General features: G+C 30.9%; 1 protein-coding gene across 2 annotated transcripts in view; it reads right to left on the bottom strand.

Moving 5' to 3' along the window:
* The window catches only part of COL11A1 (collagen type XI alpha 1 chain), a 218,638-nt gene that overhangs the window by 131,369 nt on the left and 73,014 nt on the right, over window positions 1–14,255 (bottom strand). Inside the window, exons 6-12 of one of the 2 annotated variants that reach the window (XM_015146016.3) lie at window positions 9,967–10,083; window positions 9,272–9,364; window positions 6,474–6,728; window positions 5,452–5,514; window positions 3,964–4,005; window positions 2,974–3,036; window positions 843–917 (exon numbers count right to left, since the gene is read on the bottom strand). In XM_015146016.3, coding sequence (XP_015001502.1) covers window positions 843–917; window positions 2,974–3,036; window positions 3,964–4,005; window positions 5,452–5,514; window positions 6,474–6,728; window positions 9,272–9,364; window positions 9,967–10,083 — 708 coding nt within the window. Of the gene's footprint in view, window positions 1–842; window positions 918–2,973; window positions 3,037–3,963; window positions 4,006–5,451; window positions 5,515–6,473; window positions 6,729–9,271; window positions 9,365–9,550; window positions 9,704–9,966; window positions 10,084–14,255 lie in introns of both variants that reach the window. The other variant, XM_077987597.1, reaches the window with a different exon arrangement.

Below are 14,255 nucleotides of genomic sequence, written 5' to 3'. Positions count from 1 at the left end.
TGTTTCAATTTTAAATGCTATAATTTCTATACCTCTGGAATAAATAATTGTGACTTTTTAAGCACAAATGCTTAAAAAGTTTTATTGATTAATTTGTATAAAATTCCAAATATACCAAGTTCAGTGACGGTTACAGCTCAATCTCTATTTGGTTTGTCAAAATTTTTGGAATATCCATTAATACACAGGAAATTTTCCTTGTGATTTATTTATTTTGTTCACCTATTCTTAAGTACTTAAGTTATAAAACAGATCTTCTGTAATATTCCTCTATAAAATTTGCTCCATTTTAACTCAAAATGCAGTACAAATCAATTTTTCATTCTAAGTAATTATTTCTTGAAACTTTGTTCATGACATTGAAATTGAAAAATAAAATACACATTTTTTCCCCAAAACACCAGGGCAGCAAAAACTTTACAAAGGAATCTTACAGTAAAGCAAATAATTTTTGAGCAATGAATAATAACACTACAAATAAATACTACTTATGACTATATAGATAATAGATGGTAAATAGTATATTAATGCTATGTTAAATAACGTATAAAAACATGTTAATAATATGACTCAGGATAAACCACAATTGGAAATACTATTAAAAACTCTTTTTCTAAGAGTGTAATCAAATAAGGAATTCTTAATTTTAAATCAGAAATTGATACTTATCAGAATTTTGTTTTGTGAAATTTCCCTGAATTTCCAAATGCTGCTTAATTTCAAGTATTTCTACCTCATACAATGGTTTTTAGTTGATTGCTCTTCAATGTGGTTGAACGATAATCTTTAGAAAAAAGATGACAAAATATCAAGTCATTTCTATAACATAAAAAAGAACATACCGGTAACATCAACATAGTACCAGGAGGACCAGGTAGACCATCAGCCCCTGGTAAGCCAGGACGTCCTGGGGGACCCTAAGAAAATAAATGAAATAACCAAAATAAATAAATATCAAAATAATAATATTTACTAGAACTAGAATAACTTATAACATAGGTCTACTGTATCTAATTTGCATTTGCCCTTTCCATCTTATTTAATCCGTTTTTAGTAAGTATACCTAGACAAAATTCTATTCTGTTGCACTAGTTTTAGATGATTTTAATAATATTTGGTTATTAGTATATAATCCAATTAAGATATAAATTTTGCTCAAACTTTGTTTGCAGCCTAAAACTGTGTAAAATGAAGAGTTCACATATATTTTGGGGGAAAGTAATATGAGAAAACAAGTAGTACAAGCCTGGTTCTTATAGTTAGACAAAAACAGATTTAAGTAGATAATGAAAGTTTTATTTAAAAATTACTAGGTTTAAGGTATATTTTAGTATTCTTTAACAGCTACATAAATAATATTTATTTAGTAGAATACTTATCTACATACTATTTTTAATAGACAATAGATACTATCTTCAAGAGAGATATTTTTTAACATAGATAATGGCTAATTTTAGCATGCTAATGTTAATCATAGATAATCACTAATTTACTTTAAATGTTTACTGATGAAATATACTCAGTGTGTATATGTGTGTAGGTGTGACAATGCTGTCTAGAAATCTAAGATATGGATGTGAATATAGAAAATATTAAATATGTAATATATACATCTGTTCTTAAGTATGTGACAAATAGATACAAGGTATATGTCCATAAGCTTTCAATATAAGGAGACACTTCTACGTAACCCTATCATATTTGGCAGGGAAGCAAGCAAATTCAAAAATTAATAAATAACTGGATACAAAATGCTGTAACTCAAAGTGTTCATCCAATATAAAAAAAAAAGCAGCAGCCCATTTCACATGTGAATTTCTTACAAAAACTTAACTCTTAGAAAACTGTTAACATTGATTCTATATGGGCAAAATTATATTTTATTTAGGATATTATTTCAATAGATTCTCTACAGGCTTCAAGGAAGTATTAAAGTAAGTTCAAATAATGGCTTCTATAAAGAAATAATTGTTTCAAATCCTAACAAATCTAGCTTGAATTGTATAACTTCCTATTTACTAAAATATTTCCTACATTTTTCGATCATTTATATGTTTGTATTCATAAGGCACAGTGTAAAGAGATGAATTTATCACCTGATATAGAGTTTAAGGCCAGTAAATTACAGAATCCAAAAATGTCTCATGAAAACATGGTGGGATTTAAAAATATTAACTAAAATGACTATTACAAATAAATATCTCCAAGAAACTGGATATATCAAATTAAGTAAGCAGAGCATGTAAGAACTAACCTTGTGAACTTTATTTTAAATAAAATGTTTCATAATCTTTGCACAATATACTTCTTATGTCCTCTGACCTTAAATAGCTGTCACTCAGGCCAGAATTTCTGAAATATTTAAAAATCTTCCTCCATTACATTTAAATTAAAAAGTTTTTACATTCTTTAAATTGTAATTATATGAAAAGTATAAATTATTTGCATCTCTGATCCTCTAAAGAACAAAAGAAAAAAAAAGTACAGTTATTGGCTACTCAAGGATGCAGGGAAAAAAGGGAAGGGTATTGTATGAGAAGAGTTTGAAGAGACTTAACACAAATGAGATAGTTCAGCATGTAACCCAGCATTTGATCTTCAAAGTGGAATTTAGATTTATTAACTCATTCTATCAGCATCCAACTAAATATAAATGGGAATACCTGGAAAAATATGTCTGGAATTCAAATTTGAATACCAGAATCCCTAATGTCATGAGTTCATATCATCAGGGATATTGGCTGAAAATAAAAGTTTGATATTAATTATGCCATAGATAAATGCACATTTTTTATCCTCACTTTAAAATAATTTTTAAAAAGTTAACTAAAATGTTGTGCAGCACTGAATTCATGCTGCCTTTACCCCACCCACACACAGGAAGAATAACATGTTAAGCTTGTAGAATACATTTTAATTATTTTTGTCTGTATGACATGCATTTGTAATGAGATGTCATGTCCATTCACTTACCCTATCGCCCGGGTCACCAGGGGGTCCAGTGGGGCCTTGTAGACCTGGAGGACCCATAATACCCTATAGAGAAACAAAACGTATCTGAATCAGATTCCTAATCTCATTAAGATTCAGACGAATTCACCCTAGTCCTGTCGAAGAGTTCATTTATATTTTATAAATATACACTAGTCTTCTAAACAGTTGCCCTATTTATCTGCCTGTGAAAAGACAACATATAGAAACCAATTTGTAGCTAGTTCAGCTGCTCTCAGAGTGGAGGCAAACATTCCAAGGAAAAACAGGAAAGAAGAATATGCCAATGTAAAGTCTCTAAGGTCATATTTGGTCCCAGTTCTAACTGAAGAAACGGAACACTCATAAAATTAGAACTCAAAAATTTGATAGCCAAGTTGAACATGTAGAAATCTTTTAGGTTAGAGGCAATTATATGTTTCCTTTTATGGGTAAACATATTTAAATGCATCAGTATCATATATTATTTCAGATGACAAGAGTTTAATTCCACAAAAGACAGAGGATTTATTACAGGGTCTTATCAGTGCAATCACCCGAGAATAAACACATTGAGCAACAACAGCCTTATCAGGAAACCACAATGGAATCTGATAATTACTCCACACAAAGGTATAGATAAGGCAGCTACATTCTACCTAGAAGTCGTAATTTCATTTGTTGAGATATAATTATACCTCTGCAATGAAAATAAGGATGACTCTACTTTTATATATTTCAGTAGAAAGATGAAAGTGAGTTGAGAAGATGCAGATCATTTAAGCAACAAAATTATTTAAAACAAAATTTAAAGAGTATTACTTGGATAGACAAATCAGAAGGCAGTTCAAAGGCACCAGCTCCTCTGAACAAATGTTTTTCTCTATAGTTCAACATTCTAATTAGTCTAAAATGTTCTCATTCAGTAATTAATAGAAATCTTATATATGATTACTTTAAATAGACAAAAATACTCTTAAAACATTTACATACTGCAGGTCCTGCTGGTCCTGGTGGTCCTTCGACAAGCATGCCCTGTAATAAGAAAAGAGAACATCTCCACTAGGGAAATATAACCCCCCACCTCTTAATTACATGAATATAAGAGAACACTATATCATTGCATATTAAATAGTGAATTATCTATTCATACCATTTAAATTAATTACAAACGTTTTTGCACAGGGAAGGAAAGAAATTCAAAATGATAGAAGATATAGCCTGTGTCCTCAGAGAATGTGTGAATTAAGTGGAGTGGAAATGAATATTTAGATGAATAATATTACAAAAGAGAATATACTAAGTGCTTCCAAGAAGAGTACAGACAAAACACTCTACCAAGGTTTTGTTTTTGTTTTTTGTTTGTTTGTAGCCCACAGAATAATACCTGGCACAAAACAGAAACTTAGTAAATATATGCTGTGTAAATGAATGAATGGAAAATAAGCAGTTTAATTCAGGAAAATTACAGAAAATTCCAAGAAAAAGGAAAATGGATAAATATGATATAAGCAAAGGAATAAAGAGCTATTCAGAATAAGAACTCAGTTCTAAAACATTTATCATTCCACTCCATCTTTGGACTACTGAAAAGCTGTAATGTTATTTAAAAAGGGGGTTAAAAATGTTTATAATAAGGACAGATTCATTCTGAAAGAAATATTTTCAACGTTTTTGTGAGCATGTTGCATGATTTTGGAGTAATGAGTAGATGGCCAACAAGGTCCTTAAAACTGAGTCTTTTTATTCTTTATCATTTCTCTTTCTTTTATTATTATTTTTTGGAACTTTTATGTCCTTACAGTTTCTGAAATGATTTTTATGTTGTTCTACCTTCAGTTCTAATACATTAGTTTTTCCGAGTTATTTATTAGCAGGAAACAATGGTAAAACTCCTTCCAAGTAAGAATTTATTCCTTAGCAATATTATTATTAATAAAAATATTTATACAAATTTTAAAAAAGTAATTTGGAATGAATTAGAGATTGTTCTGTAGATGAAAAGGAAGTAAACAAATTTTATAATATCATGACACAATTTGGATATGTAACAAATAAGTGTGTCATATATTTCAAATAATGTGAAGTCATAGAGATTAGATAAAAATATCATTGACTTGGAAAGCAGGAAAGCTGAAAGTCCTATTATATCTGATTGATCAAACATTTGAAACCTCAAGAAAATTACTTAAGTCCTTTAGATCTCTGGTTCTTTAGCTTTACAATGAGAGAATTAGACAAGATAAATTTCAGCTACTTTCAAATTCTGAAATTCTGCAGCTCTATGTTTTGTTTTATTGAAATTCTCCTGTCTAGACAAGACCTTACTAACTTACTTATTTGTGGTGAATTGCAAACATCTGGACATCAAGATTATCATTGGTAATCTTGTTAATACATGAATATACATAATAATTTAACATAATAGTGGCTCCTAAGCAATTTTACCAACCTTTAAAGTGCATTCACACCCCTACTTACAGGCTCAACCACTGCTGGTTCTCCTTTCTGTCCTTTCTCTCCATATGCACCATGGCCATTTATCTGTTGAATGAAATATTCAAAACAGCCTGAATGTCTGTAAGGTCATTTCTTTTCTTTATTTCTTTTCTTCTTCTTCTTCCTTTTTTTTTTTTTTTTCTTTCTTTCTTTTTTGGAGACGGAGTCTCACTCTGTCGCCCAGGCTGGAGTGCAGTGGCGCGATCTCGGCTCACTTCAAGCCCTGCCTCCCGGGTTCACGCCATTCTCCTGCCTCAGCCTCCCGAGTAGCTGGGACTGCAGATGCCCGCCACCACGCGTGGCTAATTTTTTGTATTTTTAGTAGAAACGAGGTTTCACCGTGTTAGCCAGGATGGTCTGGATCTCCTGACCTCGTGATCCGCCCACCTCGGCCTCCCAAAGTGCAGAGATTACAGGCACGAGCCACCGTGCCATTTCAGTTTTTAAAAAGACAATTTAGTAAAGTAAACACATTTAAAATAACCTATTAAAATATATTTTTAAGTATGAAGACCTATTGAAGGCTTAAGTAGGGCAAAACTTAAAAGATAGGCATAAGAAGCATTAATACTGAATCTTAAAATGAGATTGAACAATTGCCTCTTATTAACATGTTTTATAAAGACATCTACAGATGTCAGTGATTATTCCCAGGCATCAAGGAATGACATCAAATTAAATTTGATGAAACAGTCTAAAAATCAGACTTGCTACTCAGAATAAAAACAACTATGTTTTAATCTTATCAATGACAAAATTTCTGATGCAATTCTATTCGAGATTTTACTTTCAAATAATGACTCCAAAAGTGTGGCCAACAATACAATTGCTGGAGATTCCCATGTGAAAGAATCTAAGAAGGTGTCCTAGTGGTAATAGGCATTCATAATTTACATAAAAGCTCAACCTGCATTTTAAACCTGAAAAGACATTAAGATGGACATGGACATAAAAATATCCCATAAATAAGACATACAATGACACAGAGCATAGTATCAACTTACGCTTGTTTCTGTAATATCAGTTTCTGCTGGTACACCTGGACCAAATTCTTCATTAGGGGGCCTTGTTGGTTTATCTTCATATTCTTTATATTCATAAAAATCATATTCGCCTAAATCTCCATCTACCAGAAGATCAGAGTCCCTGTCGTCTATTTCTTTGTTTTCATATAGTGTATCCTCAGAATTTTTCCTCTGGGAATCATAATCCTCTCCCGTTAGATATTCTTCAGTAAATATTTCTTCAACTGGATTTGGCTATTAATTTAAATTGCAAGGAATTGAGGAACATGAAGTTTATTGTTAGTAAAGCAAGGTAAGCATTTAAATTACAGTTTGATGGCATGTGATGGGATGAGATTTTGTTACTACTCAAGCAACTCTAAACACCTGGAAAGTAGTCTTTCAAGTATCATTGAAAGAAATACATTTGTACATTGCTATGTACAAAGAGATATTGCTTTCAAAGCACTTTCTCCAATAAACTGCAAATATTCACATGGAATTAACATGTGTATTTGCTTGTTGCATTGGAAAAAACATGTTAGTCAATTTCATATTAACTTCATAGTTTAAGATTTGAACAATAAAAAATTGTATGGAGTTAAATCTTTGTTAAATTTTTTTTTCTTTCTTTTCTTTTTTTTTTTTTTTTTTTGAGATGGAGTTTTGCTCTTATTGCCTAGCTGGAGTCCAATGGTATAATCTCGGCTTACGGCAACCTCCACCTCCTGCGTTCAAGACACTCTCCTGCCTAAGCCTCCAGAGTAGCTAGGATTACAGGCATGCGCCACCATGCCTGGGTAATTTTGTATATTTAGTAGAGACGGGTTTTCTCCATATTGATTAGTCTGGTCTCGAACTCCCGACCTCAGGTGATCCACCCGCCTTGGCCTCCCAAAGTGTTGAGATTAGAGGCGTGAGCCACCACACCTGGCAGCTTTGCCTAATTTTTAAATCTTACAGAACATCATCATGAAATAAATTTGCTACAAGGATAAGCCATGTAAGTTTGAGTCTCATCCCATAAAAAAAATAACAATATACCAGTATCAGTATAAATAGAGATGTGTCATTACAATGATTATGCAGAGCATTTCTTATGTAAGGAAGTAGCATGACACCAAAGAGTTCTTTAAATCAAATCAAATAAATGATAGCTATCAACATTTAAGACAACGAAATATAAAATATCACTGTACAATTCTCAAGAAGAGTAAGGAATAAATATTAATTCTTAAAAGTGAGAATTATGTCAATAATACTTCCCCAGAGACATAGATAAAAACTGATACATTTTTTCTCTCAATTCCTTACTAGTAGAATAAACCTGAATCTGACTTAACATGTGAATATTTGGTTTTATTATGTCCATGATGAGGCTCAAATTAAATAATTTATCTTGTTACTTTTTATTTTTTTGAGATGGGGTCTCACTTTGTCACCCAGGCTGCAATCGAGTGGTACAGTCATACCGCTCTGCAGCCTGAGACTCCTGGGCTTACATGATCCTCCTGCCTCAGCCTCCCGTGTAGCTGGGACTACAGGCATGCACCACCATGCTCAGCTAATGAATTGATTGATTTATTTGTAAAGATAGGATCTTGTTGTATTGCTTAGGCTTATCTTGCCAATTTGTAAATTTCATTTTTAAGTAACTGATTTTCTATTGCATAGTAAATCTAGATGATAGAGTAATATTCGATAATAGTATTACACAACCTTGTGAATTAAAATATGTAGATAAATGATTAGTAATTTTTCACTAAAATTAAATGCTCAATAACCATAATTTTTTGGATTCTTAGATAAGGAGTATATGCTGTCTACAGAGACTGCATATATCTAGGGTGAGAATATTGTTATAATCATAGCTCAGCACTAAAATGCTGGATGAATTTGGTTAGGTAAATAAACATCTTGAATCAAAATACTCATTTTTTTTTGAAAATTATTAATTTGAGGTTAAAGAAACTTAAAATGCATTCTCATTCTAAATATTTATTATTCTCAATTTTGTGTTTTCATATAAAGGCCTATTGAATCTATTTGCCTCATTGTGAGATATTTTACATAAATTTTCTTATAACTAAATTACATTTCTTATATTCATTTTCTGATAAAATTAAACCAAAATGTATACCAGATATTTAACAAAGTTAAACTGAATTGTATGTTGTATTCTTCATGATCAGAATGCATGTACAATATGAAATTCAGGATGATTAATTTTTACTTACATGTACTTAAATATTTTCATAGAAAATAATGGAAAGATTAAGATATATTAGTTTTATAAGAATTAATATTACATTCTTAACATTTGAAAATGTAGTTATTTAAGTCCACTAAGACTACATTTTCTCAAAATGCTCACTGTCATAAAATGCATGATTATTCATCAGATGGAGTAAAATTCTAATTGTATCCTTTGATGATACAATTTTCACTTTAGAGGATTCTTCTTACAGAAGAAACATGTTGTGAATACCCTTAGTCACAACATGTTGAAAAGCTTGCTCAATTCCAGGAGCAATTAAGAAAATAATAGCAGCCAATTCAGTTTGATCAATTTAGCATCTGCATGAAGCAAAGAGTCATGCAAAACCTGAATTGACATTGATTTCAGATGAACTGCTTTTAGTAATAGTGAACCATTGCTATTGTTTCTCTTACTTTAGTAAAAGAATTAAAACATCAGATGTTTGAGAAATTATAGATTCTTCCAGAGTGAAGTATATCAAAATAAATTACACATTTAAAAAGTGGGACTGTGATTTAATATTGTCTATGTGTATTACCTCATTTGTCCCAGAAACACGCCTAGGAGCTTCTGTCTGGTAACTTTCCATTGTTCCATAGTTGTATTCTTGAAAATCATCAACGATATTTGCCTAATGGTAAATTCAGAAGAGAATTAGTAAACATGTAAGGTAATCCCAAATGTATGGAAATCATGATTTAATTGGGTTATAGTATTAGCCAAGTGAGTATTTATCTAGTTGGGTTAAGACTATGACTCATGATCAGAGATCTTCCAGCTTATCTAGGATAGATCTTGATTGCTTTTTCTTTGCTACCTTTACCCCTAGTTTGGCTTTTGCTGATGCTTGATAACTTTTCTTCTTCTTGGATGAAAATTTTTCAGATTTGGGGGGTGTAAACTTTTTGGACTTTTCCTTTGAGTTAGTAGCCACTGTCCTCGTCTTCTTTTTGAAATTGGATTTCTTTTTCTGTAAAATGTGGTGAAAGATGGAATGGAAAACATAAATAAACAAGGAGGAAAATATAGAGCATAGATGAAAGGAAGGCTAAGCAAAAGTGAAATGGACATCATTCTTCAAAACGGCTACTGTCAAATAAAAATCACAGTTATTGGTTCAGAGAAATAAGATGAATGAAAGGTTTATGGTAAGTTTGAGGAACAGTCAACATAAGGAACCACAGGATGACGAACAGCAGGACACCAGATACACAGGCACTGCTTTGTTTTTACCTCCGTCTGTGCTATTGTCTCCTCAGTTACAGTGGGTCCCTCTGTTACACTTTCAGCCTCTTTATACTCTGCTTCCCCATACTCATAGTCATATTCGATTATATCCTCTGGTTCATACTACATTGCAAAGGAAAAAATATCAGGCAATTGTGTTAGTGGCAAAATACTATTCACAAAGTGAGAACCATCTTAACTTTTACATAGTGTAAATGTTAAGAGACAAGAAATTAATGTTATTGATGAGTTATTTTTGCATTACATAGAAGTATTATACTGTCTTATACAGAGTATAATAACATAGGAGTGACAAAGCACATTTCCTATGAGCAGAATGGTGATTAGTATCACAAGAAAACAAAAAATGTGGAATAATAATTCAAGTTCTTAATTATGGAATGTTAATTGAAACACAGTAATTATGTACTTGAACATAGATGTCAAATATTAATTTTGATTTGAAAAATTGCTATGCAATGTTTCTCTATAAGAGCTCTACAGTAATTTCAATGGGAATTTTTCATTAAGCTACATGTCTAAAAATAAAAATGTTGAGAGTAGTCTCCCTAAGTATGAAAGGATTTTCATATCTATTGAGAGATGGGAAAGAGGGGAGGAGGGAAGGGGAATACAAAGAATATGAAATAAGTATATACTCTATTTGAAATACTGTAACCAATGGGAAAATAAAATCTAAAATGTATTAAGAAATTCCTAATTTCCTTTAGACTTTCTTAAGATCAAACAGAGTACAAAATCCTTGTGAGACATTAAGGATTCAAAATTAGATATGCTTATAATTAATGCATAATTTTAATATTTAAAATTGCTGCCTTTTTTTCTATCGAAAAAAGGCATAACACTTAGATATCTTAAAAAACATAATAAATTCACATTGGAAATAGTATTTTATATTAATTTCTTCTTATTAAAATATTTTAATTAAGGAGAGATACGTTTCCTAATAGAGAGAGTTAAAAGAAAATCATACATATTAAATAATGAGCAAAATAATGTGCTCAAATCCAAAGCTCAATATCTTTATAAAAATTTTAATTTTCAATTGAGAATATAGATATTATTAAACATAAGTTAAATTTAGATTTTAATCAAAATAACTAAATACACTAAATCATATGTAGCATAAAAATTAAGTAGTAAACTAAACAAGTTAAAACTCTAAAAAAATTATGTGTGTATATATATATGTATGTATGTATATGCATGCCAGAGGCAATTTATATATAATTGCCTAGGGGCAAACATACATAATAATACAATAATACATATAATAATAAACATATATAATAATAAATATAATATAATAACACACATAATAATACATAAAATAATATATATTTTCCAGGGACAATCTATACATAATTCCTTAAGTAATGTATTTGATACAATTCCATTTATGTCTCAATGGGATCTCTCTTCGCATTTTAACCATTGCCTTTTAATCTTCCAACAAAATAACTGTTGACCACAAATGTTTTAGAAAATAGTGATCACAGTGCCTTCTAATAATAAGCTCTAGTAGCTTATAGAGGAGTTATGAATTACAAAAACCATAAGTAAATGCATAAAGTGCCAATTTTAAACCTGGACAACTTAAATGCATTTTAATTGAAATCTGCTATTCAAAGATATATATACATATATAGAACTGTACCAAAGTAGTCAATTAATTTTATATCATGTTTTTCTCTTATAGGACAAATTATCTTCTAACTTTCATAATTCTGTTCTTTATTTAAACTCTCCAAATGTTGACTAACCAGACTGGTTATGAAATAATGGAGGAAATAACATGTTAACTGCCCTAGACACTAAAGCACATCTTTCTGGGTTTTGTTTGTTTGTTTGTTTTTTGTTTTATTTTGTTTTGTTTTTGAGATGGAGTCTCGCTCTGTCGCCCAGGCTGGAGTGCAAGTGGCACGATCTCAGTTCACTGCAACCTCCGCCTCCCGGGTTCAAGCGATTCTCCTTCCTCACTCAGCCTCCCGGGTAGCTGGGATTACAGGCACCTGCCACCATGCCCGACTAATCGTGTAAACATTTTTATTAGAGAGAGCGTTTCACTAAGTTGGCCAGGCTGCCACTGAACTCCTGACCGCAGGTGACCCGCCTCCCAAATTGCTGGGATTACAAGCATGAGCCACTGCGCCCAGCCAGCACATCTTTCTTTTAGAGCTTATTCACTCCTGGTTCTCCTTTATCTGCACAGCTTCCTCCATGTGGTGGTCATGAATATACTCAGGACATTGCTGAGTGTATATTGCAATATATATATATATAACTACATAAAGCCTCATAACATATTTTTGGAGATAAATCTCTCTCCTCACTATGGAATTCTAAAGATGGCTTGAGACAAGTAGAGAGGAAATAACTAGTTACAATCAATCAGACAAATATATGCAAAAAGACATGCAGTGATGGAATAATTTCAACTTTGTCGGTATTCTAACAGAAATTAGAGTAGGTGAGGAAAAATAATCTTCCAGAAATGTCATGTCTGTTCTTACTTAATTTGTGAGAAAACTGGTGACATCAGTAAAAACCTGTGCATATGATGAGAAATATAATGTATGATACATATTAAGTGAAAAGATAACACATTTTGGAAAGCTAATTGTTTTCTAAATTCCTTTATAAAAGATTGTCACTTCATTTTCTGTTTTCATCCTTTTTTAAGAAAGAATATCAAAAGGAATCCTGTAGATTTAACATCTAATTTTTTATAAGACAGGAAGATAATTTCACTTGATCAGAAAATCCCAAATTCATTATAATTTTAATATTAGCTTGTCACCTATTTAAATGGCATTGTGTCGTTTCAAATAGAATTAAAATGTGATGATATTATGATTAAATTAAAATCTGCCTACATTATACATCTCTTACTCCATAGTGATGGTTGTAAAGTTGTGTCAAGCATATAACAATGTGAATCTTAAGAATGGATTAGGATATGTTATTTGAGGATACTAAGTAGACAAAATTATAAGCTGAAAAAGCATATGGGTTGATCTATAAAAGAAATTGACATATTTATTAATCCAAATTAGAATAATAAACATGCAATACCAGAAGTTTATTAGTGAACAATTAAGTAATATAAAGTACAACATGTATGACTGATGCTCCATATTGCACTTTATGTTCTTTACGTATTGACGACAAACATTGCATTATTAATTTATATAGATAGAAACTCTGAAGATTATTAATATGCATTTTATCATATAATGACATATTAATGGATATAGTTTAAAATTTCTGTAAGGACTACTTACTAATTTGATTGATTAGTTTTTGATACTGGTATAGATGTTTATCTTATTGTTGAAGGATCAACATAATTTAGAGTTAGAGAAAAAAGTGAAAGCTAATTCTTCCTTAAATAAAAAACTTTTTCATTATGACTTACTCAGTTTTTAAAGAGGTAAAAATGCAATCTATGATTGCATTACCCAACCAGATTGTGATGCAGTTTGTGCTATAATGTGCTGTTTTTCTCATCAAATGCTTCTAGTAAAACTAAGTTTGACATCTCAACAAAATGTTAAATATACATGTCAACAACTAACATGGTAAAAGGCAAGTTCATTTTTAAATGAACTTAAGAAGATGGATACAAATTACCTTGATAAAATAACAGCTTACCTGACATAATAGCATTACGACATGGGAACAAAACACCTCAAAGTGATATATTAAGATTGCAAACCTCCCTTCTTCCAAAAATCAGAGCCATATCTGTTGCTAAAAAGAATAATATGCCTTATCTTTCTTTATAAAGGAGCAAAACAGATCTCATCAACCTTGAAAATGTACAGTAAATGCTATAAATTTTAAGTCAGCACATAACCTCTTAGATATAAAAACACAAAATCTGATAATTATTTTATCTATCACTTCAGAATTCATGGAAAATATATTTAGTGAATCATGAGAGAATAAAAAGAATGAAGTAATTGAGAACTGTGAAGCAGGTAAATAAAATATCCCAGTAATTTATCTTTACACTCTCATATTTGCCTTCCTGTTGGTTTCTTCAAATTTTACCCTGTTTTTTAAACAAAAACTAATATTAAGTCATGGAAAAGATCACTGCAACAGAATTCACTATTAAACGTTAAAAAGCAAAGTAGTGTCAAAAACATATTTCTAGCATTTAAAGTGTAAAATCCAACCTTAATTCACATGCAGAACTAACAATAAGATAAAAGATTTTGACTCATTATAAACAGTAAAACTCAAATGGTGGCACCTACGAGTACATT

This window comes from Macaca mulatta, chromosome 1, assembly GCF_049350105.2.
Source record: "Macaca mulatta isolate MMU2019108-1 chromosome 1, T2T-MMU8v2.0, whole genome shotgun sequence".
Taxonomy (NCBI): Eukaryota; Metazoa; Chordata; class Mammalia; order Primates; family Cercopithecidae; genus Macaca; species Macaca mulatta.
This window is presented reverse-complemented; position numbering and strand designations above follow the sequence as displayed.